At 35.5% G+C, this 25260-nt stretch overlaps 2 protein-coding genes across 4 annotated transcripts in view; one reads left to right on the top strand and one right to left on the bottom strand.

Moving 5' to 3' along the window:
- The window catches only part of limch1a (LIM and calponin homology domains 1a), a 56958-nt gene extending 34709 nt beyond the window's left edge, over nt 1–22249 (top strand). The window contains exons 17-34 of one of the 3 annotated variants that reach the window (XM_089132376.1): nt 1141–1173; nt 1852–1984; nt 2074–2231; nt 4797–5241; nt 5946–6246; nt 6788–6906; nt 7418–7505; nt 7736–7792; nt 10169–10194; nt 10526–10639; nt 12885–12977; nt 13053–13258; nt 13574–13668; nt 14357–14465; nt 14710–14796; nt 17087–17195; nt 17275–17377; nt 17883–22249. In XM_089132376.1, the coding sequence (XP_088988502.1) occupies nt 1141–1173; nt 1852–1984; nt 2074–2231; nt 4797–5241; nt 5946–6246; nt 6788–6906; nt 7418–7505; nt 7736–7792; nt 10169–10194; nt 10526–10639; nt 12885–12977; nt 13053–13258; nt 13574–13668; nt 14357–14465; nt 14710–14796; nt 17087–17195; nt 17275–17377; nt 17883–17908 (2302 nt within the window). In that variant the 3' untranslated portion in view covers nt 17909–22249. The remainder of the gene's footprint in view (nt 1–1140; nt 1174–1851; nt 1985–2073; nt 2232–4796; nt 5242–5945; nt 6247–6787; nt 6907–7417; nt 7506–7735; nt 7793–10168; nt 10195–10525; nt 10640–12884; nt 12978–13052; nt 13259–13573; nt 13669–14356; nt 14466–14709; nt 14797–17086; nt 17196–17274; nt 17378–17882) is intronic. The other 2 variants (XM_089132377.1, XM_089132375.1) reach the window with 2 other exon arrangements.
- Nucleotides 22250–22596: 347 nt separating this feature from the next.
- phox2ba (paired like homeobox 2Ba) lies at nt 22597–24397 on the bottom strand. Its single transcript, XM_039691872.2, is given in 4 exon segments — nt 22597–22933; nt 23355–23542; nt 24215–24374; nt 24377–24397. Coding segments are annotated over 4 exon segments (669 nt in total). The 3' UTR covers nt 22597–22633.
- Nucleotides 24398–25260: the final 863 nt, after the last annotated feature.

Below are 25260 nucleotides of genomic sequence, written 5' to 3'. Positions count from 1 at the left end.
TGGTTTCCTTTAAAGGTGCTATAAAGGATTTTATTATAGGAATATTTTAATTAAACACAGACACTCCCATTTAAAGAGTTTACCTTTGCTTACAAGTCATTAGAGTGTGGCATTTTGGATAGAGCAGGTGATCTAATGCAGTTATGGCTAACATCACTTATGGCACCTTTAAAGTCAACATAAATGCTGCTCAGAAGAACCTGATAGATACTGTGATCCTGTGTGAATATTATGCTAGCTATGTTTTATTTTTTAATAAAGTTGACTATGTGTAATCCTGCACAATAAAATCAGGAAAGTACACTAAGAAATTAAATAGGTTGCATTTTTATTTCATATTGATTCATTAAATGATGATTAACACATGAAAAAAAATCAGTGGAGTATTTTCCAGCATAAAGTGTCAAAACCTTTTTAAATTACATCTAAAATGAAGCTTTTAAAAATGAAAATAAAAACAATTATATTGCGCAGTAGCTAATATTTATGTAATGTGTGTGTGTATATATATATATATATATATACACACAACCTCATTAAAATGCAATAAAATCAAGAATATGTGATTTTTTTATTTTATTTCTCTTGAATCTTTATTTATTTGACAAAAGTGCAAAGAAAAGATTTCCCATGTTTTCACCGACCAACTTTATTTAAACCTTTTATTTAAATTTTTTTTATTTTTAAAATTTATTTAAATTTACTCCAAAAAAGTTGGGACAGAGGCAAAGTAAAAGGATTGTAGAATATCCAACTGTATTAAAACAGGTAACTATTAGGTGAATTAGATGAGGGTATTGGTATTGTGTTTGGTAATAAAATACCATCCACCAAATTTTCAGTCTTTGCAAGCAAAGGTGGATCATGCCAAATTTCACACAATTCAAAAGATTCTGGGAATCCAGAGAAATCTCAGGCTGTGCATTTTACAAAATGTCCCAGCTTTTCTGGAAATAGGTATTTCCAATGTATATATAATATGTGTGTGTGTGTAATTGTAATATAATGAGGCAAGTTTTTATTTTGATGGGTATAATCAGTATTTTATTTATAAATGTATGTGCTTGGTGTTCTATGTTCAGCTGTTTTGTTTTGTTTTCAACTTTATTTATTTACTTTTTTTATTCATTAATGTTCTAGATTCAGAGCTACTAGTGTTTCTGATGAAACAGAGTAAGTTTCTTTTATTTCCTCTCTATCTTTCCGTCTTTCATTCCTTTTCTTTCTTGCCGTTGCTGCAGAACTGAGCAGTTGCATGTACTATAAACACATGTTAAAACAGTGTCTCTATTCAGCCATTTTATAAACTGACTTACTCTCTCTTACTCTTTATGCATGCATATTCAAAAGCTGTGTGTAGTCAAGCCTGCCCCTACACATGCATGTAATGGCATATGTTTGAATCTTTCTCATGGTTTGCTGTTGTGGATACTTATTGTCCTTGGAAGTGGATACACATGCATAAACACTTTTATAACCTCAATCCACTACAGCATTCCCAGTTGCATTGATAATATTGGTTTTGAGCAACACGATTGTTTCTTGAACAATAAAAAAAAATGTAACTGTCATATATGTAGATCTACCTTTCCCGTAGTTGTTCTGTTTGTATTGTACATGATCCTGATAACCATATGTTGTTCTTCTACTCACATTTCTTCTACATCATTCCCAGTTAACATCTTACTGACACTTCATATCTTTTATCAAGAATTTCCTGTCTTTGTGCCTTCAGGTCTCAGAGGAAGAGATAATATTACTCTTAATAATATGACTTTAATTTCATTTTTCTTCATCTAAAAGCATTACAGCACTTCTAAATATGCTTTTGTGTTTGTTTGTTATTCAAAGGAGTGTGAGTTTGATTGACATGCGTGATGAAGAGGATGAGCTTGCCTACCTTCGGGCGCACAGCCAATCACGGCATGAGCGCCTACACAATCAGTACAACAAACTCAAAGAGGACGAGGACCAGTGGCAGGACGTGAGTCATAGAGTACAAACCCACACACAAACACACATTTAACAAGCTCACAAGTGTATACATGTACGTTTTCTGGCTTCTGTGTGTAGGATTTGGCTCGCTGGAAGAGTCGGAGACGAAGTGCTTCTCAAGATCTGATCAAAAAGGAAGAGGAGAGGAAGATGATGGAGAAACTAATGACAACGGATGGAGGATCCGCCTATCGCAGAAAGAGCATCAAAACATACAAAGAAATAGTAGAAGAGAAGTGAGACAATTTGAAATATTTACTCCCTGTAGATTTAGATTGATGCACATTTTGGCATTGAAGTACAGTGACAATGCAATGCATTGACTTTTTTTTTTTTGTCAAGTCAAAAAAATACAATCAAGTTATTCTTGAATAGATTCCACCTCCTAGAAAGAGCTTGATTTTAATCTTCGTATTTAGATGTCAGAGATGTCAAAAAAAAAAAAAATTAATGAAAAGTATATTACCATTCAAAGGTTTGGTATCAGTAAGATAAGAATAAATATAAATAAATATTTTTATTCAAAAAGGGACTGTAAAGACTTTTACATTGTAACAAAAAGGATATTTCAAATAAATGCTGTACTTTTGAACTTTATAATATATTAATCAAATAATTCTGAAAAGATGTATCACAGTTTCCACAAAAATATTAATAAACAAAAATGTTTTAAATATTGATAATTATAAGAAAAGCACCCAATCAGCATATTATAACTATTTATGAAGGATCATTTGACACTGAAGACTGGAGTGAAATTGATGCTATTCAGCTTTACCATCACATGAATGAACTGGCTTTTTAATTTTTTTTATATTGTCATCTGAGGTCAACTTATGAGATTCTCTTGGTTTTTACATTAAAAAACATTAAAATGAATAAGTAATAGGTAATTTTCTACCCTAGTTTTGAGCCTAGCTTAAAAACGCTCGGTTTTTATGGGCGTCTCGCAATGAAGACTTCTGAACGCCCACTGCTGTGAGTGGATAACAGTTTTGCATGTTATAATGAGTTTCAACTCACTCGCTTATGCAGCGACTGTCTTCTTCCACAACCAGGCACTGCACAATATTTTGTAAACGGCATGTTTATTGCTCGGTAGCTGGATCCTGTTTGTCATCACGAGGTAGGATTCTATGTTATTTAGCTATGCGTGTAATGCACGAATCGGTGGGCGGGGCTTACGGTCGTGTTGAAGTAGGCGTTGATCTTCTTCTGCGGGGGTGGTGTTTTATCCTCTTTGACGTCATAGTTCCCCCCTTTGAAAAATGAGTCGTTTGCTGAGGCTGGTGTCAATAAAAGCTTTTATTGGACTAACAAGGACATTTTCCGTTCGGAAACTTACAGGATATTCTTATAATATGATGACCTCTTAAGGCGGGCGTACACGGTACGAATTCTGACGGTCGGAAGATCGTATGCCCAGGCACACGTTACGAGTGCGTTTATACAAAAATCGTATGGAGGCAGTGATATACGACACGATTTTACGACCTGCTGAATTCCGAAGAAATCGCACAAAGTTCCGCACTAAAAACTCTCATAACTGCATATAAAACATTGATACAAGCCGTGGTTATTTTGCTATAGGCTCTTTTTCAGCACCGCGAAACGGACGTCCGGACGGACATAGTTACGGTAGGCTACACATTCAAAAATAAATTTCAAGCTCTCTGAATGATTAATTAGCCGTTTAAACCACCTCATGTGAGCGTTTGCAATTCTTTTTGCTGCGAGAAGCTATCGCCGTAAACGGGGCTTGAGTGAGCTTGAGCGCGTTGTGAGAGTGAGGGCGCGGGTGCCAGATCCCGTGTTGCAAGATCCACATAATGGAAAGGTGCCAGTATCTGGACTTGCTTTTTGGATTAATGTCACGCTTTAGGAAGTTATTAAAGTGGTTCGTAATATATTTATCTTATTTTCAAAACACAAGCTTTGAACTTATTTTGGATTTTTATATAATTTCTTTGTTTTTGTTAGTTTTTGCTTGTTTTTCGTAGCAATATCTGGCAACATTGTTCTGTCGGCATTAATAAAAAAAAGCTTAGGCTGTAGACAAAATGTCATTGCTTTTAGGAGGATACAAACATAGCCTAATGATCATCGTGATGTGTAAGAATCTGTAAGAAATGTATAACACTATCAAAAACAATAGCATAGCCTACAGTTGTTTCAGAACGAAATATGCCAAATACTGGCCAGTAGGAACACGACAGATGCTGTTTAGTTAACCTTTCACAAAGTCATCATAAAAACATTAATTGAAGCAGTGTTTCTAGTAGTCCACACCATTTTCGTATTTCTTCTGTGGATTTCCTCAGCTCCCGATTGGTCAAATTCAGATAGATCGACAAATCGGCTCATTCAACCGCATACACCTCACGAATGCAAGCCAACAGCTCCCGAACTTTTTCGACATGCTTAAAAATTATCGGGAGGTCGAGAGGTGCTCGGCTCGGCTCGTATCTTCCTCACACACGATACGAGCCGCGACATGCGAGCATAACCGATTTACACGCGATTTCCCCCGAGTGAAAAAAATCATCTGCGAGCTCGTAAAACAGCAAAAAATCGCACCGTGTACGCCCGCCTTTAGATGTCAAAACTCGAGGAAAATTTGATTTCTCAGTTCATCACCCCTTTAGAATATATTAAAATAGATTATATTTTGTTATTGGAAAATTTGTTATTACTTTTTACTTTTAGTACATGTGTCTTAAAGTAAGATTTTTAGTTTTCTTTGTCGGACACACTCTAATATGTAATTGACATTCTATTGATTCACTCTCTTTCTCTTTCAGAGAGCGTAGGGAGCAGGAACTACATGAACAATATTGTAAAGCCTCCACTCCAGAAGAGAAAGCAGCTGTGCTTCAACGTTATGCTCTCCGTTTCACCATCAGCGATGCCATATTGGAGAGACTTCAGCTCCCCAAACTGCCTTCTGCTGCCTCACCTCTCCATCAGCCTGAGAAGAAGCCAACATGCACCGCCCTCGAGGAAGCAAAGGTTCCAGAGCTTGCACAAACTACCCAAACACACCCTGTAGACCAGAAGACTGCACAAAAACAGGCACCAGCGCTGCCCAAAACCACTGAACCATCACCTGGCAAGTCCATCAAAGCTCCAGAAGTCCTGTCAGCACCCACACGAGTTCCTCCTGCTCCATCAAAGCCTGTACCCCTCATCACCCCAAAACCCTACAGCCAGCCAAAATTCAGCCAAGGCCTCCGCAAATCAATAAAGGCAAGGATGTTTTATCCTGGACATTAAGCCCAATAACCAATTCATTTAAAAATTAACTAGGTAGGACAATATTGGGATTTTCAAACTTTTGGATAAACCCAAATATGATAATTTCAGATAAAAATGAAATAAAAAGACCGCTATAGACCCATTTAAACAATATGAGAAAATGTGTATTATATATATATATATATATATATATATATATATATATATATATATAAATTAAATAGTTGGCTTTTAATGAATATACTGTATCATCTTTAAAAATATCATTAGTACACGTGAAGCAAAAGCAGAATTATTAAAAAATAAATTAATTAGAAATATAAAATACTTTCTTCCCCTCAACTTTTATGTGGTCCCCAGTTTGAAAAATTGAGACAATGTTTTCTTGGGATAGTTCACCTAAAAAATTCAATTCTGTCATTACTCGCCCTCTTGTTTTTCAAAACCTATATGGCTTTCTTTCTTCCGTGAAACACAACAGAAGTTATCTATCAGAATGTCCGTGTTGCTTACTTTCCATATCATGAAAGTGAATAGAACCAGTTGAGGTTACCATTGCTTCCTGTGTATGAAAAATACCAACCTAGATATTTTTCTAGACTCATTTTGTGTTCCATACAAGAATGATATGAAGGTTAGTAAATAATCTCTCATTTTTAGCTTGAATAAATGTGTGTTCTTTGTTTTTAATACAGAGTGATGGGCTGATACGTGTGAATGGTGAGAGCACTCAGCAGGAGAGCAGAGAGAGGGAGGATAGAAATATGCATCGTCCTATCAACTTCTCTCCCTCACCTCCAAAGCCAGCCACTCAAAGTCTACAAAATGAGGAGCTCATTGTGTTAGAAGCCTCAGACCACCAGCAAAACTTACAGACTTCCATTCCTGAACAAGAGAAAGAAGTTGTAAAGATGGAAAAGGAATGTTCTCTTATTTCTCAAGCAGAGAATATCAAAGAAGACCAGTCAACCGCACTATCGTTGTCAGAACCAGCAGGTTAAAATATTATCCAAAGTTTTATATTGTGTATATATATATATATATGTGTGTGTGAAATAAACTTCATCTCCGGTCCAAAAATTCTTTAAAGAGATATATCACTGCAAATTCTGTCATCATTTACTCACCCATTCCTCTGTTTTGAGACATGACTTTTTTTGTTAATACAATGGGCTCCAATGTTTTTTTGGATCCCAATGTTCTTCGAAATATCTTTTATTAACCACAGAATAAAAAAAAATGCATACACTTTTAGTGCAACAAAAGGGTGAGTAAATAATAACAGAATTTAGGTGGGACTATCTCTTTAAGTAGTTCCAACTTTTATAAATTTCTGATGTCAGCTACATTAATACATTGATGCTTGGCAATGCCAATTGTGTTCAGCAACTTTACACTAAGTGTGTTTACATGCAAACTTCTAATCAAGCACATATAAAGTTATAATATAAAGTAATATGATGTGTGATCCCTTTAAAGGACAGGTAGCCTATACTGAATTATTTTTATATTAACTTATATTTTCCTATTCTATCAGGAAATCAGCCAGTGCCAGACACAATGATGAAGCTCAGCTGTGTTGTCACAACGACCATAGTGACAGAACTCACTCAGACACACCAAATCCCACCAAATGACACATCCTGCACTGAACAGGTGGGCTTTGATTTTGCTCTTTTCACTTTTTAATTAAGTTCAATGGTTTTAGAAAAACATCCACTGATTCCTAAATATAAAGCCTAAAGTTGGCGGAAAGTAAATGATTAGTTTGGGACTAGACCAGTTCAGATGACTTCTGTTTGGTGCATCTTTAAACTTTGATACTTCTGATTGGTCAGTCGTTGAATTCACGACTTCTAAACTGTTTAATTTCCAATATAGCTGCACTAGTGACTTCACAAGTGATAAAATAATTCCTAATAAATAAACCAATATTTAAAATGACAAGTTGCCATGTAATAACCAGGATAACAGTCAGCTGGTCATTTTCACAGAATAGACACAAATTTAGTTTACCCTGTTTGGGTTTATTTTTTTGCATATCATACCTTGATGAATAGGGTGAATGTGCTACTCTATACTATATACTGATTGGAAACCTGTTTTATTTCCATTGACTTTGTGAAAAACCTGAGAATCTTTAATGATTTCCTTTCATTCCCATCAGCTTGGTTCAATCCACAGTTCATGTGATTTGAGCTCAACTGCCGAGACCAACAAGGCTGACCAGACTTCAAACTCACTATCACTGACAGGTAATACAAGTCCACTTGCTACGTCCTCAATCTCTCATAATGTGAACAAATGAATCCTTACTCCAACTTTCCCACTTTTTAGTCCACCATTTACCTCCACTGAATCTTTTTTTGGGTTACCTTTCTTTCTGGTTTATCCTTTTCGATCTTTTTCTCTTGCTTTTTGTCTCTTTCATTGACTATCCATCTTTTCTGGCTGGTATCATTTGATGTGCGTGTGGGTCTGTTAGAGTCCTCACATACCTCTAGTAGCTCTAGGTTACGCACGGAGTTCTTCGCTCCAACAGGTAAAACTGATAGATGAGCTAATGGCACAGGGCTTTCATTCTCCATGAACAGCAGATAATCCATCTGCATCATCTCTCGTTTGTCAACCTCCTTTGACTTCTTCTCCTGTGGAGGTGCATTGTAGAGTAAACGCTTGTCTGATGAGGGCATTATGAGGCAATACTTTTTACACTGTATTTAAATGTAGAGGAAAGTGGGGTAAACAGTGCCACTTTAAGTTAATTTGTCCTATAGTTAACGACAAAGGAGACAGATGTGAAATATATATTACACACTACTGTTCAAAAGTTTGGGGTCAGTGACATAGACTCTAACAAAGTGTCAGCCCAGATCCGGCCCACATCTTGTACACGTGGACTCAACATGTACCAGATGTGAGCCAAATCTGGGCCGACACTATGTTGCTGTCTGGGAAGTTTGGTTACACTTTATTTTAAGGTGACATAGTTACATAGTTAGTCAAATAAGTAAGTATTATTAATTAACTACATGTACTTATAGAGTTACAGTTAGGGTTTGGTTTAGGGTTAGTTACTTGTAATTATGCATAATTTACTGTTATTACTTATACATAACCTGAAAATAAAGTAATACCATTTTTTTGTGGTAATAAATTATTACATTTAATTCCGTAAGGACACATTAAATTGCTAAAAAAAAAACTGACAGTAAAGACTTTTTGTTCCAAAAAAATAATATTTAACATAAATGCAGTTCTTTTGTAACCTTCTATTCATCAAAGAAACATGTACCGTAGTTTCCACTTTCCACACAAATGTAAAACAGCACTGTTTTCAACATTAAAATCAAAATAGTTTCTTGAGCTCCGAATCAGCATATGAAGACTGGTGAAATCATGCTGACAGTTCAGCTTTGCCATCACAGGAATAAATAACATTTTAATATCAGTTATGTGTAATATTGTAAAAAATATTTCACACTATTACCGATTTACTGTGTTAAATGCATGCTTGGTGTGTATAGGAGAGTTATTCAAATAATATTAAAAAAATGTTACTGACCCTAAGCTTTTGATTATTATATTATATTATATTATATTATATTATATTATATTATATTATATTATATTATATTATATTATATTATATTATATTATATTATATTATATTATATTATATTATATTATTAGAAATAAAAGTTTTGCACTGAAAATGTACCAATATGTATGATATATGTATTTTTGCTTTGACGTAAAATTATTTCACTTGCAGAATGAAGAACATTGTAGAGAAGTAGAACATTTCCTTTGACTTTGATTTATCAATATATATAATTTACTAGTATAGTCACATGACAAAAGTCTTGCCATTTCTTATTGAGGTGTAAACTGAGGTGAGTTTACCCACTCTCCCATCTGTCCCCACTCTCTCCTCAACTAAAGACCTTTCCTTCTAAACATAGATGTGTGCGTCATTTTGTCCTCATCAGGCATCTGTAGCATGGACATGTGTTAGCACTCCATGGGCATATAATAGATTTATTTAATCTGATCATTGTGCAGTCGTGCTCAGAAATTAATTACATAGAACTTAGGATGTTCTGTTTTATATTGCTTTTACTGTTGTCTGTCTTTTAAAGGGATACTCCACTTTTTTTGGAAATAGGCTCATTTTACAACTCCCCCAGAGTTAAACAGTCGAGTTTTACGCGTTTTCGAATCCATTCAGCCGATTTTTTTTATATTTAGAAGAATATCAGTAACCAGACAGTTTCTGTTCTCATTGACTTCCATAGTATATATTTTTCCTACTATGGAAGTCAATGAGACCATAAACTGTCTGGTTACTGATATTTTTGTAAATATCAGAAAATTGGCTGAATGGATTCGAAAACGGTAAAACTCTGGAGGAGTTGTAAAATGAGCCTATTTCCAAAAAAAGTGGAGTATCCCTTTAACAACTCTCAGAGAATACCTACACCCTTTTTGTTTTGGCCCCATGTATACCTAGTATTCACATCCATCTCAGATGATACAATCACAATCTGTGATCAAAAGTGGTCAAATACATATTGTGACTCGACCAAAATGCATTTGTAGAGTGAAGTAGCCACAAAATCTGATACTCTTAAATTAAAATCATAAATGGTGGTGCATTCAAGGTTTATGTAAAAGTGTAAACAGGAATCTGTCTTAAAAGAGGACAATGAGATGGATGTGAGTATCGGGTATTAACAGAGCCATTATTCCTCAACACTTTCCGTCTTTGTTAGTGTCATTTTAATGTTTTATGCTCTGTGTATCTGTGCACCAGTTTAAACTCCTGTGGTGCTATCACTTTCATTAGCGTAAGACTATATAATTGAGTATATGATGAGTTTCTAAAGCCTCTGTTTCCCTCTCCTTTCCTCCACAGAGGGGATTGACTACTCAACTGAATGTGTAAGTACTTCAGTCGTGCCAAACTCGCCCATTCTTCCAGAATTTCTACTTATTTCCTCTTCTTGCACCTCTTTTCAGTCTTTTTTCCTTGGTAGTCACTCATTGGATGTGTATTTTAGTCATTTTGGCTCAAGATGGCTTGAGGGAGCAGATTGTGTTTTATGTCTTTTGCCATTGCATTGCGTCTCACTGGTGTTTCAGCGTCTCAGATCAACTTTCAAGTGCTCATGCTTATAACTGTTGATACAGAGTAGGTACACCCTGTCTTCTTACATTCCTTTCCTTTCCCTTTCTTCCGTTCTTCTTCTGTATGTGTGTGTGCGTGAATCAGATTGAAACCCCAATGTTGAATCTTGCAAAAAGGGTTGATCACTGGACGTGGGATCCTAATGAAGAGCGTAGACGGCAGGAGAGATGGCAACAGGAGCAGGAACGCCTACTGCAGGTATACAATAGCCAGCTTGGGGTTTGTCTGAGAGAAGTGCGCACCACAAAAGTGTTATTGGTGTAGGTGTCCGTATTCTGGTCAGCATGAGATTTTCCTACCTGTCCTCTCAACCCTTCACCTTTTCTCCAATTTATCACACAGTTTGTTGACTTCCTCTACAACCAGACCCAAACTTGTATGACTTCTTTACTTCTGTGGAATATAAAAGGACAAATTTCGAAGATAAAAGAATATTTGAGGGAGAAATTTAGAAGAAATCACTTCTGTGTTTACCGGTATTGTGGTTTTCATACAAAAAGTGACACGAAAGACATTTACATTATTACAAAAAATATATTTCATATACTGTTTTTTTGAACTTTCAATTCATCAAAGAATCCTGAAAAAGAACTTTCAGTTTCCACAAAAATATTAAGCAGCACATTGGGTTTCAACTGAGATAATAAAAATTAAATAAAAATGGAGTAATATTTAACAAATTAACAATATTTCTGAAGGATCACGTAACACTGAATGATAATGAATTCAGCTTTGCCATCACATGAATAAATTACCTTTTAATTATATGTAATGAATGTGTAATGAATATGTAATGAATTCACAGATGGGTTGCAAATAAAGTTGGATCTAAAAGAAGCAGTAAACATTTTTTAAACAACTCAACATAACGAGATAGAGAACAAAGGAAACTGATGGCTTTAATACACAGAGGTAAATGAGGGAACAATGAACGTAATCAGTAACTAAGGGAATGAACTGGCACTCACTAGGAAACTAGGTCAACCTACAATGTCAGGGCAAAGGAACAGGGAAAACAGAACCAAAACAGAGAATACACATCACAAATATATGAAGAGTTCAGATGCAAAAGCCTCTAAATGCCATTTGAAATTTTCTTCTTTAATGATGATTTTTATCAAACTTGTATATTTAAGTTCAGTAATTTCACTTAAATGGCAATGATAATTACCTATTAATTGTTATTGAAGTGAAATTACTGAACTTAAATATACAAGTTTGATAAAAATCATCATTAAAGAAGAAAATTTCAAATGGCATTTAGAGGCTTTTGCATCTGAACTCTTCATATATTAAACAGTTATTTTAAATAGTAATAATATTTTACAATATTACTGTTTTCACTGTATTTTTTATCTAATAAATGCAGCCTTTGAGACATTTTTCGAAAACATGAAAAAAAAAACGTTTTCTTAGAGTTCCTGGTTACAATTTATTTTAAGGTGCTTTTGTTAGTTTAATTGGTTTTCAAAAATGTGCTTACTATATAATTAGGGTTAGTTTCTTGTAACTATGCCTAATTTAATTTACTGCATAATAGTGCATAATTGCAAAAAAACTGCAAAATTAAACTGCATAATTACTAGCGTTTATAAATATTGTTATTCATTGTTATTGCCATAGATATGTATATAAAAGCTAGATGTGTTACGGCGGAGTTTCCATCTTCATCACCGGCGGCCATCTTGTCACAGACAAGCTGATGTAAGATGAGTGGTCAGCACGAACACAAATACTCTTATCTCGTTGAAATCTTGACGGATTTACAAACGGTTTGGTTTCTTACAAACGTTATTAACGTGGCTATAATTATCTGGATGATTACACTTTTTATTCATAAGTATGCAGTGTCATAACTACTTCTCTGACGTTTATAACAAAACAACCCGTTTGAAAATCGGTAGAAAATTGAGCAAGTTATGGTCATTTATTTATAGTACATGTACCATTAACACAATGTTACGAGTGAGCGAGCTGCCTGTGACAAGATGGCCGCCAGGTGCAGACGTCGACCTCCATTGGCCAGCTGCGTGGACGACATATGAAGAGTTCAGATGCAAAAGCCTCTAAGTGCCATTTGAAATTTTCTTCTAAAATGATCATTTTTATCAAGCTTGTATATTTAAGTTCAGTAAGTTCACTTAAATGGCAATGAAGATTACCTAGTAATTGCCATTTAAGTAAAATTACTGAACTTAAATATACAATCTTGATAAAAATTACCATTCTAGAAGAAAATTTAAAATGGCATTTAGAGGCTTTTGCATCTGAACTCTTCATATCTAGCCTTTATATACATATCTATGGTTATTGCAAGGAAAAGAGCAACCAGCTCATTCTTCAAAATTTCTTCTTTTGTATTCCTTGGGAAAAAAAAGAAAGTTGCACAAATGAATCTTTTGGTGTGAAATATTTCTTGAATCCCTCTTTTCTTTCTCTGTAGGAGAAATATCAGAGAGAGCAGGAGAAACTGAAGGAGGAGTGGGAGAGAGCGCAGAGAGAGGTGGAAGAAGAGGAGAGGAGACACCATGAAGAGGTGCGTCTTCAAATTGTTTTATATGGCAACTAATTAGTTCTTAATGACGACTAATTAGTTCTTAATCTATAATAGGAGAGGCGGATACTGGAGGAAACTGTGACCCCACTGACCCCTCGCACCTCAGTTTCACCACCCGGTATCATGACCGAGGCTCCGTCCCTCACCCAGCCCTCAGTCTCACAGGACACTATTGTCCTCTCCTTGGCTGACTGGGAGAAGAAACAGGAAATGCTGGAGAAACAGGCACAGACGAACCAGAGTAACAGACTGACACACAGGTGGAATATATGCAAAATCCATATACCTTTTCCACCAAAAACGGTGCTGGTATCCAGCCAGGCGATCTGCGAATCTCTCTCAGAATGGCTTGTGTTTCCACTGAGCAAAGTGATAATGTGATTGACTATGTGACTATGGTAACCTGTCCGCAAAAAATATATATAAATCTAAAATTCAACGGAATTTAAATCAGTGTCATTGTGCCATATTGACGTACTCTGGCAACCTGGCATTGGAAAAGGTGTAATAAAAAATACAAATTCAAATGTTGATAATGTCAAATGGTTTTTCAATGTTCAATTTAACTTCTCTAGCCCTGATCAAGTAATCGAACCAGCTCAGCAGAATGGGCAGAGGATTGAACCTCAGGAGAGCCAAACAGCCACACCACAACTACAGTTTTTACAAGGTAAGATACACACACTAAAAATTGGGTCAATCTGGGTCAAATCTTTTTTTTTAAATCTAGTTAAATGTGATTTTTGTTGGTTTTATTCGTTTCTGAAGATAAAAGATGTTTCTAAAAAGTGGATGCTGCACATTGATGGTGAGATTAGTAATTATATTGCCACACCTGCGCATAATGTGCATAATTAACAAATATATGATTTAAAATAATTGTAATAATAAAAAATATTATTGTTGTTTGATTATAAGTTTGTATTTATTTTATTTTATTTATATTATTATATATGTTTCATACAATATACTTTTTTGAGTCATGTGTTTCAAGTGGTTTTCTTAGGGTTACTACATTTGACCTGAACAAAGCTTTCATTAAAAATATCGGATATTGTTTTAAAATAAAAATCAATGACCTTGACACACATTCATAAAAATCTACAAGGGATCGTCTATTGATTTCTTGTCACAGTTTCTTCCTGCATGTTGGTTACACCACACTGCTTTTGACAAAAGGTTTTTAGAAATAGCCAAATATCATTTATCAACATTTCAGAAATCTTTAAATAATAGAAATATTATTATGGCAGATGATTAAGACATTTAAAAAAGATGTTCTTCCATTAAGTCCGGGCTATTTTTATTATATAAATCACAATGCATACTCAATTAAACCAGTTTCTGTGTTATTACAGATGGCTCTTGGAGCTGTAAGTCTAAAGGCGTACAAGAAGATTTGAAGAAAACTGCCTCACTTGATCGCAAACAGAGTCCACCCCAGAGCCGGACCACGGGGATGAGGAGGTGTGTGTGTTTGAGGATGCATGCTGGCTTGCTTACACACATTTGTGCTAAAATGCTGCTTGGCTTTGCTATGAGTGAAGGATGTTTAAAAGATCAGATCAGTATGAGTTTTATTTATTTAATTTTTTTATGGCACATGACACATTTCTGCATATGACTTGCTTTCTCAGTTCTGTGTCTCTATGCGTGCGTGCGTGCGTGCGTGCGTGTGTGTGTGTGTGTGTGTGTGTATTGCTGATGGCAGGACTGGGTCGTGTGAAAATATTTTAGGGACACACCCATCAAAATCACCCACACCATCACAAGACACGCCACCTCCATCACCCAGCAGGTACGAGCCTTCCCTCCAACACATACTCGATCGCATATGCGCGTGTGTATGTGGAGCGCTTCAGTAATAGGCTTCGAATGCATTTGTGCGCTTCAGGTCATGCTGTTGAACTGGCCTATAAGATTTAATGTATCTTCTTAAAATGCAAAAGTGTTAGTTTCAGTTTGATGTATGGTCATCATACGTATACGGCATATCAAATGCTTTCATTTCAGGAGTTTCATAATCATGCCAAGTGCTCATGTGCACACAAACCCATTCATTTAAATTGCATATTTGCATTGCATCTTGCTTTTGTTACCACTTTTAAGTATATATTTTAGGGGTCCAAAAGTGTGGGACCATATCGTTGTTGTTTCTTAAAATCATTTAAATCTGCAAATAAAGTTTCAGGATTTGGGGGGAAAAAAATTTAATTGAAAACAATTTCATTAAAATAGACAATAATGGTCTTTTAAGACTTTTGGTCTGCACTGTGCATATAAACCTATTTATACTATTTATAATTACACGGATATTATGGTAAAGCTGCATTCACAGCATAGTTTAGTTACCGTAATTTCGAGATGTCAACACGCAATGTTTTATACTCTGAGCTGTCTGGGAATTATGTGTTTTTATGAAAAAATTATCAATGCCTAAATTAATATGCAGCAGTCACATGGTACAAGAAAGTGAACATTCTTTACAAGTTGAAATCTCATAATTACGGTGTGGTGTGATGCACCTTAACACTCTACAATAAGGTCCTGTTAGTTAACATTAGTTAATGCATTAACATTAACTAACAATGAGCAATACATTTGTTGCAGTATGTTAATGTTAGTTAATATAAATACAACTGTTTATTGTTAGTTCATGTTAGCTCATGTCCATTGAAAAATATTAACAAGTACTTTTGTTTTGACTAATGTATTAGTAAATGTTACAATTAAATGTTGAAACTAAGATTAATAAGTTGTTAGTTCATGTTAACTAATGTTAACACATGAAACCTTATTGTAACGTGTTACCGATATTGTAACTGTTGTTATTTCAAGAAGTCAGTGTCGAAGTTTTATGCGTGTGGATCTCAATCAGCTCTAGTCCAGCAAAATCCTTCCAGTGCACCTAAAAAGTCCCACAATGCACTGCAAACACTGCAGGGAGCATCGATGCTCACAATGGCTGCACCCAAAACGATGACAGTATGTCGTCATGCCCAAATTCACAGTACTCATACATAGTAGGCTTAATATCCCATGAGGCCACTGGAGAGGATTTATGAATGGCAGAGAAGTGACGCAATTGGCGCTGGAAAGTCATGTGATAATGATAACATGGTGAACGTAGTATCCTGATTACATTCATACTACACAGTACACATTCATACTATAAAGAACTTTTTTTTTTTATCGTTCGTGAAGTACAGTGCTTAGCATAAGTGAAAACACGCATGCTAAAGTTGACTAAAAAGAGGAATTAAAAAATCATCTTTTGTAAATTGGTATTAATGCCTTAATTAAAAAAAAATGAGGAAAACTCCAACCTTTAGGAACACCAATTTTTTTTGTGAATGAATAATGTTTTGTAAATACATAAGTGTTCTTCCTTAAAATACAGGGTGCACAAGTCAGGATACCCCTATGTTAAATTCCCATAGAGACAGGCTGATTTTTTTTTTTTTAAAGGACAGTTATTTCATGGATCCAGGATGAATCCTATGAATCCTGATAAAGTTCCCTTGGTCTTTGGAATTAAAATAGACCCACATCATCACATGCCCTTCACCATACCTAGAGATTGGCATGGTTTTATTTCAGTTAACCTAATAGCTGTATTGATTTGCATTGAGAGATGACCTTATGGAAAGTACACCATGTCGGTCTTTAGGTATGGTGAAGGGTATGTGATGATGTGGGGCTATTTTAATTCCAAAGGCCAAGGGAACTTTATATTATTATTGGGTTATTATTAATTATTATATTAATATTTTAAGGAAGAACATTTATTTTTAATACATCATTCATTCACAAAGAAAATTGGTGCCCTTAAAGGTTTGAGTTTTCCTCATTTTTTTAAATTAAGGCATTAAGATCATTTTCCAAAAGATGATTTTTTTATTCCTCTTTTTAGTCAACTTCTGCATGGGTGTGTTCACTTATGCTAAGCACTGTAATTACTTATTCAAAAAAAGTACCAACTCAAAAGAGTATGCAATTTCAGACGCAGACTCTCACACCATAAGGACGCTAGGGAGCTGATTGAGACCCACCCAATAATATATGTCTTTGTGTGGCGCCCTCTGCAGGTCAGTAAGTGGAAAGAAACTTTGCTCCAGCTGTGCACATCCATTGGGTAAAGGAGCAGCTATGATCATTGAAACCTTGGGGTTGTACTTCCATATTCAGTGCTTTAAGGTAATTCTCATTTGTGTTAGTCTCTGTTTTACGTGAGTAACGTCTACGTCTTCTTATATGAATATATGATGTGTTCTAGTGTGGCGTGTGTAAAGGGTTACTTGGCGACACAAGTGCTGGGACTGATGTCCGAATTCGAAATGGACTTCTTAATTGTCAAGAATGCTACATAAAATCAAGGGGTGAGTCAATGTGTATGATCTTAAATGTGGTAAGATAATCTGTGGTCAAAAAACATGTTCTAAATAACATTTAGCTTTTAATTAATTTTAATAATTTTAGAAAATAATCTCAATATATTTGTCAATATATTTAAACCACATAAGGGTTTTTTTATTTTCTGACAAACCAAAATTTAAATGATGTACAGTGTTTAATATCATTCTGTAATTATTTTTTTTAACAGAATAAATTAACATTGTATGTATCCTAAATAATAAAAAAAATAAAAGAAGTAAAATTATATTTTTATAATATAATTACATGTGTAGTTTGTCTTCATCACTTCATCTTTTTAGATTAGATTAGTCATAGTTTTTTAATGTAAATATATTTTTATGATTTTTTTTTTTCTTCTATGATATTTTAAGGTCCCCTGGGTCTGGGACAAGGGTAAAATGGTACAATACAAATTGTCAAGACTCAAGACACTTTTTAGGCCAGTTCTAATGCACTCCTTCCTTGCAGCTGCTGGCCAGCCGACAACATTGTGAGGCCTCTGCACTTCTGACAAGGAAATGGAACCGGAATCAGGTTAAACCAAGACAGGACCAGACCCAAGAAGAACGGATTTTATGTTTCTACAACATTTCCAACTATTTTCCTTACAGCACAAACAAGCACATATACATCAACTTCAGAACTGGAATCATGAACGCATGATGGATTTTCCTCTGGAATTTGTGCTCACTGAAATATGACATGATAAAGAGTTTTAAAAATATATTACAGCGAGTCTGTTAATAACTGTTAGTTTTACACTTTAGAATGAGCACTGGTGGAACTTTACCTCACAGTGGCCATGTTACACACAGTTCAATAGCAATGAGGCTTTCTTGTTTAAATGCATCAGTAACAAACCTCAGTACTTAATGGGGCGAGAGAGATCATTCCAAATGTCTGTGCCGTTAACCCAAATACAACACCATTTCAGGAAAACGCTGGGACATTTTATCTTTAACCTTTACGCAACTGACAAAAGTGTAAAGAAAAGATTTCCGATGTTTTCACTTGACCAGTATTTTGTAAATATAAACACATTTTGATTTTAATGGCTGCAACAAAAAGTCAGAGGAATGTTTTCCACTGTCACATCACCTTTCCTTTTAATCACACTTTTAAATAGTTTAGGAATTAAGGATACTAATTGTTGCAAAGTGATTTTTTTTTTGCCCAATCTTACTTGATATTGTCCAGCTGCTCAGTGGTCGTGGTTTCCTAGTGTCAGAGGTTTCCTCCCTTGCCCAACAAGGACTGAGATTTCTGTGGATTCCCTTAATCTTTTAACAATATTATGTATGGTAAATGGTCAAAGACCTAAATCTCTCCTGCAATCTTGCATTGAGAAATTTTGTCATGAAATTTGGCACAAAGTGGTGAGCCATGACTGAGCCTTGTACTATTGGATTGTACTATTATTCCCAATCAGGAGACACTCATCTAGTACCAGTCCAGTCCACTTCCTTATTATGGACTGTTTCAAAACAGTTTAACATTTATTTAACTGTTTTTGGAGTGTGTTGAAGCCATCAACTTCAAAAATGGGTTTATATTTAGAAAATACAATTAAAGCAGCACTATGCAGGTTTTTTTTTTACCTTAACTGAATAGTTTCGGATTTATCGGAATGGTTTTTCTAATGACTATTTTCGTGTTGAATGTTGGGCGTCTCCCCCCACCCCCTGTTGCCTGTGAGCGGAAAAAACACACTTGCAAATTTGAGGCCGCAGCATCAGGAAGTGTTGCGTGATATCAGGTCTCGCGATGTAATTAATTGCTTTACAGCAAGAAAGATGTACTAAAATAAACATCAAACAGAAATGACCCGGCGCCGTATACATGTGGTGTTCAAGGCGCACACAATACACTGCTGACTGCCGACAGTTCAACAGGGCGCAACTCTTAAAGGGGCCACACCTTATTTCCACTCGTTATGCTACGTTCACACTGGACGCGAATAGCGCGTCAGGTGCGAATAATTTCAATGTTAAGTCAATGCAAAGATGCGTTTCGCACGTAAAAAATTCGTGCGGCGCGAATGAGTCGTGGAGCGTGGTGCGGAAGACGCGAATACGCCTTATTTGCGCGTCAAGTTCGCGCGAATTGAGCGTCTGGCGCGTTAAGCGCGAATGATTTAGTTAGTGCATTTGTGCATTCATGCGTTTGACACGAATTTGCGTCTGCCGTCCGAGTTGAAAAATCTGAACTTTGGCGTGAATTCACGCCACTTTAACCAATCAGGAGCCTAGCTGCTTGCTCACGTGGTGAAGTGTCTGGATGCTTCAATAAATTATTTTGTAATATGCATGGTGGGATTATGCACAACAAAGTAAATATTTTATCACTTAAAACATTATTTCTATATACGAGACATGTTCATTTTGTATTGAATGTTATTTATTCCATATCTAGATTATATGAAATTGTATTATGATGTAAAGACAATCAACATACAGTATGTGCATAAGTTCGTGTCTGGACGTGAGAGAGAAAAAAATCACAGGAGAGGTTAAAAACTTTTGGAAGCTGGCTCTATTTATCATCAAAACAAAAATAAATGACAGCTAGATTAGGTGGATGAGGGCGAGGGTGATCCTCGCTCCGATGCGGGACAACAGGTCATCAAACTGGACGCGAGACAGGCGGAAGTACCGCTGACAGCGGCCGTCATCCACGCGCAGCTCCTGGAGCGAGCAAATGGTGAAACTAGCCAAACGGTTCGCCTCCGAAGGGTCCGGTGGACACAAATATACAGCGACGATGATCCCCACACCGCTATTCTGCTCTCCAGAGTAAATACAGAGCGGTAATTCTCTTGATGAATGCTTGGTCGACATAAAAACAATGGCCGCCAACGGATTTCGATTCTGACGCGCGTCACGCGCATACATTTTGCTTCAAACTTTTGTTTTTACGCGCGTCAGTTTTACTGTCAGTTTGACACGCAAATTAACACAAAGTGGTCAAGCGTCAAACTAGACTCGTCAGGCGCGAATTTGACACACTTTTCGCGTCCGGTGTGAACGTAGCATTTCAGCTTCCATCCTACTGAACAGGTACCAGTATACGGGGGAAGGAGATCAGGCCGTGAGCGCAGAGACATCTCTGCATGAGTGCTATTTATGACAGTACAAGTACTCCACAGCGACTCTAGGGGTCACAGTTTGACAAAAGCGAAAATCCTGCATAGTGTGGCTTTAATTGGTCAGTGAAAACATTGGATATCTTTTCACATCTCTTAAAAGAGTCTTAAAGAGTATTAACAAATCACAGATTCTTGATTTTATTGAATTTTTCAAAATGTCTCAACTCTCCTGGAAATGAGGTTGTACTTACTTAGTGTACAATAATGTCATGGAATTAAAAACATGTTGTTCTTTTAGTATTACTCAAATACACCGTAACATGGGCACTGTAATGTATAGTGTGACTGAGTCCATATCTATTGTTAGGTAGCACAATCGTCCAGTTTTCATCTAAGAAAATTTTGCACCTGTTATTTTATTAATAAAAAATAATCTCAGTTTTTGTAATGGTCTTGCAGGTCTCTCACATTATTAATAAATGTTAGGCAACTGTTGTTGACGAACGCATGATGTGCGACTCTTAGGCCTAGCTGATTTGTCCTGATGCCTTAACTGACAACGTGAAATGAATACTGATAAAATTGTTTATTTTTTGGTTTGAAAAAAACCTTCTTCATGAACTGGAGTGGATTTGATTTAAATGTTGCTTCCTCCATTTTGCATTGCCTGTTTTATCCTGTTTGATAAGTGAGGGGTTTGATACTTTATTTGTGCAGTATTGTTTAACAACCCATGTAGACAGCATGTTGCTAGCAGGTAGATCTTACATTTCCATTTGATTATTTTTCCAACTTTATGTTATTAATATTTACGTTTTGCTCTGCATTCGAATGGTAAGACAATTGCATGATCCCAGTAACTTTCCTTGGTGGCGCTTTACATTACAATGCCAATGTTACACATACATTACATGCTACTAAATGAATTACTGAAGTAATAATATTAACAGTGTGCAAAGCAGCTCTATAATCAAACATTTGATGTACTGAAGCACTGTAATGTAAAGTGTAACCCTTTTTTTAGCTTTTAAAAATATTCCGTTAAAATCGGTTTTGTGTTCTGTTGCCTTTCTCTCTTCTGCAATGTTGTGCCTTAGAAATGCAATCCAGATAATGTCTAGTGTCGGCCACCCTTGCATTCAAAGCTTCAAGTTACCAATGTGTATTGGTGAGCGTATTATGCATATGCACTGAGCACTCTGCTTTTACCCTTGTACTTTATTCAAACACTATGAATGTGCGAGCAAGAGATTAAAAAATGAAAAGCAAACCCTTTGTATGCTTTTCATGTCCATGTAGAGATGTAAAATTGTTAAATATCCATATTTATATTCATCTAAATCAGCTGGAAAGGATTTCATATTCTGTTGAATGCCACCAAAATATCAAAATATTTCAGCAAAAATAGCATATAATTCCTGCTTTTATAACTTCTTCTTTTGCTTTCTGTTAATATTTGAAATTTGATTAAAACACATCATCATTTAGATACAGGGGGGTTTGACTTGCTTGTTCATCATTTGTTTTATTTTGTGACATTGTAAGAAAACGAACTAAAGTAAGGCAATAATTACTGGAACGATTAGCCAAGGATGAGTGAGATGTGTGTGACAAATAACTTCATATTCTATATTTATTATACCCTTTTAAAAATGTGTGATATAAGACAACCTACAAGACGCTGAAATGCAATGGCTTTTATAGCAAGTGTATGTTTTTAAATAAACTACAATAAACTATTTTAAATGCACCTCCACCTTGCGTTTGTGACTGGAAGTATAAGACTGAATAATGATGGGGTGACGATTTATTTTGTAACAGCATTCTATAATATGAATATCATTTTAAGGGGGAAAATTAGCAGTTTTGTCACACACTATTAGTTGTTGAATCACTGGAGCAAATCTCTCTCTTTTAGAACAAACAGCGGTAAACGATTACAGTATGTGGAATGATTCTCGTAACCAACTGCATTAATTCAACACAATAAAATAAGATAAATGTAGCATGCATGTCTTATGTGTAGGCCTACAAACTTGTTGGTCATCAAAGAAGATCTTAACCGATAAATAACATAAATAAGGTTAGAAAATATACAGTGATGTTTGAAATGGCACATCATGTGTTTTACTGCTCAACACATGCACGCAGCAGTAGCACAGTGAGTTAGGTGACCGCTTGACCTCTGTGATTCAAGAGAAGTTATGCCTAACAAGGGCAGTTCTTCTGGAGCTTGGCTTTCTCTGAGACCGCTGCTGTCTTGTTTCTGGTCTTCGGTTAGGGTAAGAGTGGGCTGTGTGCTGTCTGGGTCAGGGACTTTCATTGTTTTGGAGCTGGCATGAGAAGGCAAACTGTGCACTTTCGATGATGACTCAATCCATGTGGCCGCTCGCTCCTGTTTACGAAATTTAGCTCTCCTGTTCTGAAACCAGACCTGAATAAAATAAAATAAAAAAGCGTTTTGAATAAATAAAAAAAAAAAAAAATAATAACTTTTTTAGTATTCAGTATAGTAGCGTATGGCTAATTGTGTTTTGTTGACAACTAACAGTCTGCGTCACATAGGCTGCAGGCATTCACTCTCAACCAACACTAGGCTATTAGATAGGCCTATTTATGATAAATAAAAAGAGGTTATATATAATAATACCTCTGAACATGTTGGAAAAAAAAGCAATTATGTAATTTTATTTCTTCAACTTTCTGGTTTGTAGTAGCTTACTGCCACTTTTCTCTAAAATCCTGAAGCTTTAGGCCCTGTTGTTCAAATATTTGGGTTTACGACTATGAAGGTGGTCTTAAACTCTCTGACTGAGCCTAAACGGAACATAAGAAGAGAAGAACATATCGGCTACCTGAACTCGAGCTTCAGTAAGATGGATCTCCTGCGCGAGCTCTTCTCGCGTGTAGATGTCTGGATACTGAGTCTGTGAGAACACGCGCTCGAGCGCTTTCAGCTGCGCGCTGGTGAAAATGGTGCGGACGCGTCTTTGTTTGCGTCTCTCCTGGATGCCTCGTTCATAACTCAAAAGATTGCGATGAACTGTAAATTAAATGAGATATTAATTGAACACACGCACAAAAAAAAGTTATACAATTGATAAATATCTTGCCTGCCCTACACTAAAAATTTGATTAATTTTGTTGAACAAAGTCTCTTACGCTCACAAACGTTGCAGATATAGCAACAAAGTCTGTACAAGATCAAAATACATTATAGGCAACAGTAATTCTGTGAAATATTTTTACAATTTCAAATATTTTCTTCTATTTAAATAGCCTATTTAAAATTCCTGTTACACATTCACTCTGAAAAAGCTGGGTTGTTTTAACCCAAATTTGGATCAAATATGGGTAAACCATTGGGTTGCATTATTTAATTACATTTTTAACCCAATGTTTGAGTTTGTACATATTTGACCCACAATTGGATAATTGTGGGTGTTCCTGTTGTAGCAGTGCCACGTCTTCATATAAAATCTTGAATTTATTAATGCTTTATTGCTTAATACAATTATTAATGTCTTTAAATGGCCTATAAACCCAAATTTATACAAACAATATAAATAGGCTAAATGAAAATGTATTAATTTTTTTTTCTGTAGTTAAAAGGGTTATAGTTCTTTCAATTTTAAATCTTAGTCAAATTTCAAATGCAAATAGAATCCTTAATTAATAGACCTAATTAATGAATATGATTAAAGCACAGACCAACCTGTTATGTAATGTGAGGGTTGATGAGAACCGGCCGCCATCAAATGGCAACTGGTTGTGTTACCTAAATTGCACCTGTTATATTGAAAGCTGAAGGGCTGACTGCAGGAGCTGATAGAAGTTCGGCCAGTGTCCATCCCAGACTCGTATGAAGAAGAAGTTATAGGTAGCTGTAATCCATCATTAGTAGGCTAAGCTATTGCAGTATTGAACTATCTATGGAGCAGTCCGAACTGTTGTAACGCGAGGGCTCTGTGGCTTTTATACACGTGGCCGTGGGTCTCATTGTATTATTCTTTTGACATGCCTCTCCATCATCTCTGCCTCCACCTGCATCATATCATTCAGCGACCTATAATGATCCAAATAGCCTCTACACTTATATCTATATTTTTCATAAATAAAATGTCCATTGTAAAAAAAAAAAAAAAATTAAATCAACTTGGATTTTTAAATCAATTCAACTTATTTTAAAGAGTTAAAGCAATGTAAAAGCATGTGTACAACTTATTGATCATATCCTATTTTTTCACATGTGCCTATGCATAAAATTAGTTTGAGTTAAACGTTACAAAGCAAATCTCTGCCGTTTCCCATTACACTGTGTGAATAATAGCTAATAATACCCGAGAGATTTTACACAACTCAAAACATATTGATTTGTCATTTAATAGACGATTTATTTATTTATATTCATTCATTTAGTCAGCTTACAATTTAAATAACAACGTTCTACACCTCTGAAGGTGGTTTTATATTGCCTTTACCAGAAATATTTGTGCATTTGTCATGCTGTTATTGTATTTGTAATAGTATATTAAAAAGGACAGATTTTTATAACAATAGGCTTTTTATACAGTCCACGTTGCACACTTTTAGGCTAATTAAAATGTCAAAAGAACTAAAAGGACTGCAAAAAAAATTGTACGCAGTATGATACATAAAAGTTATAAAACCCTGTTAAAAATGCAGCAATTTTTCATAACCAAAAATGTTGTATAAAGTTTCTTTGTAGGCTTTGTAGGCCTTTAGCTATTCACATTTATT

Source organism: Pimephales promelas, chromosome 6 (genome assembly GCF_988280905.1).
Source record: "Pimephales promelas chromosome 6, fPimPro1.hap1.1, whole genome shotgun sequence".
In the NCBI taxonomy this organism is placed as follows: domain Eukaryota; kingdom Metazoa; phylum Chordata; class Actinopteri; order Cypriniformes; family Leuciscidae; genus Pimephales; species Pimephales promelas.
This window is presented reverse-complemented; position numbering and strand designations above follow the sequence as displayed.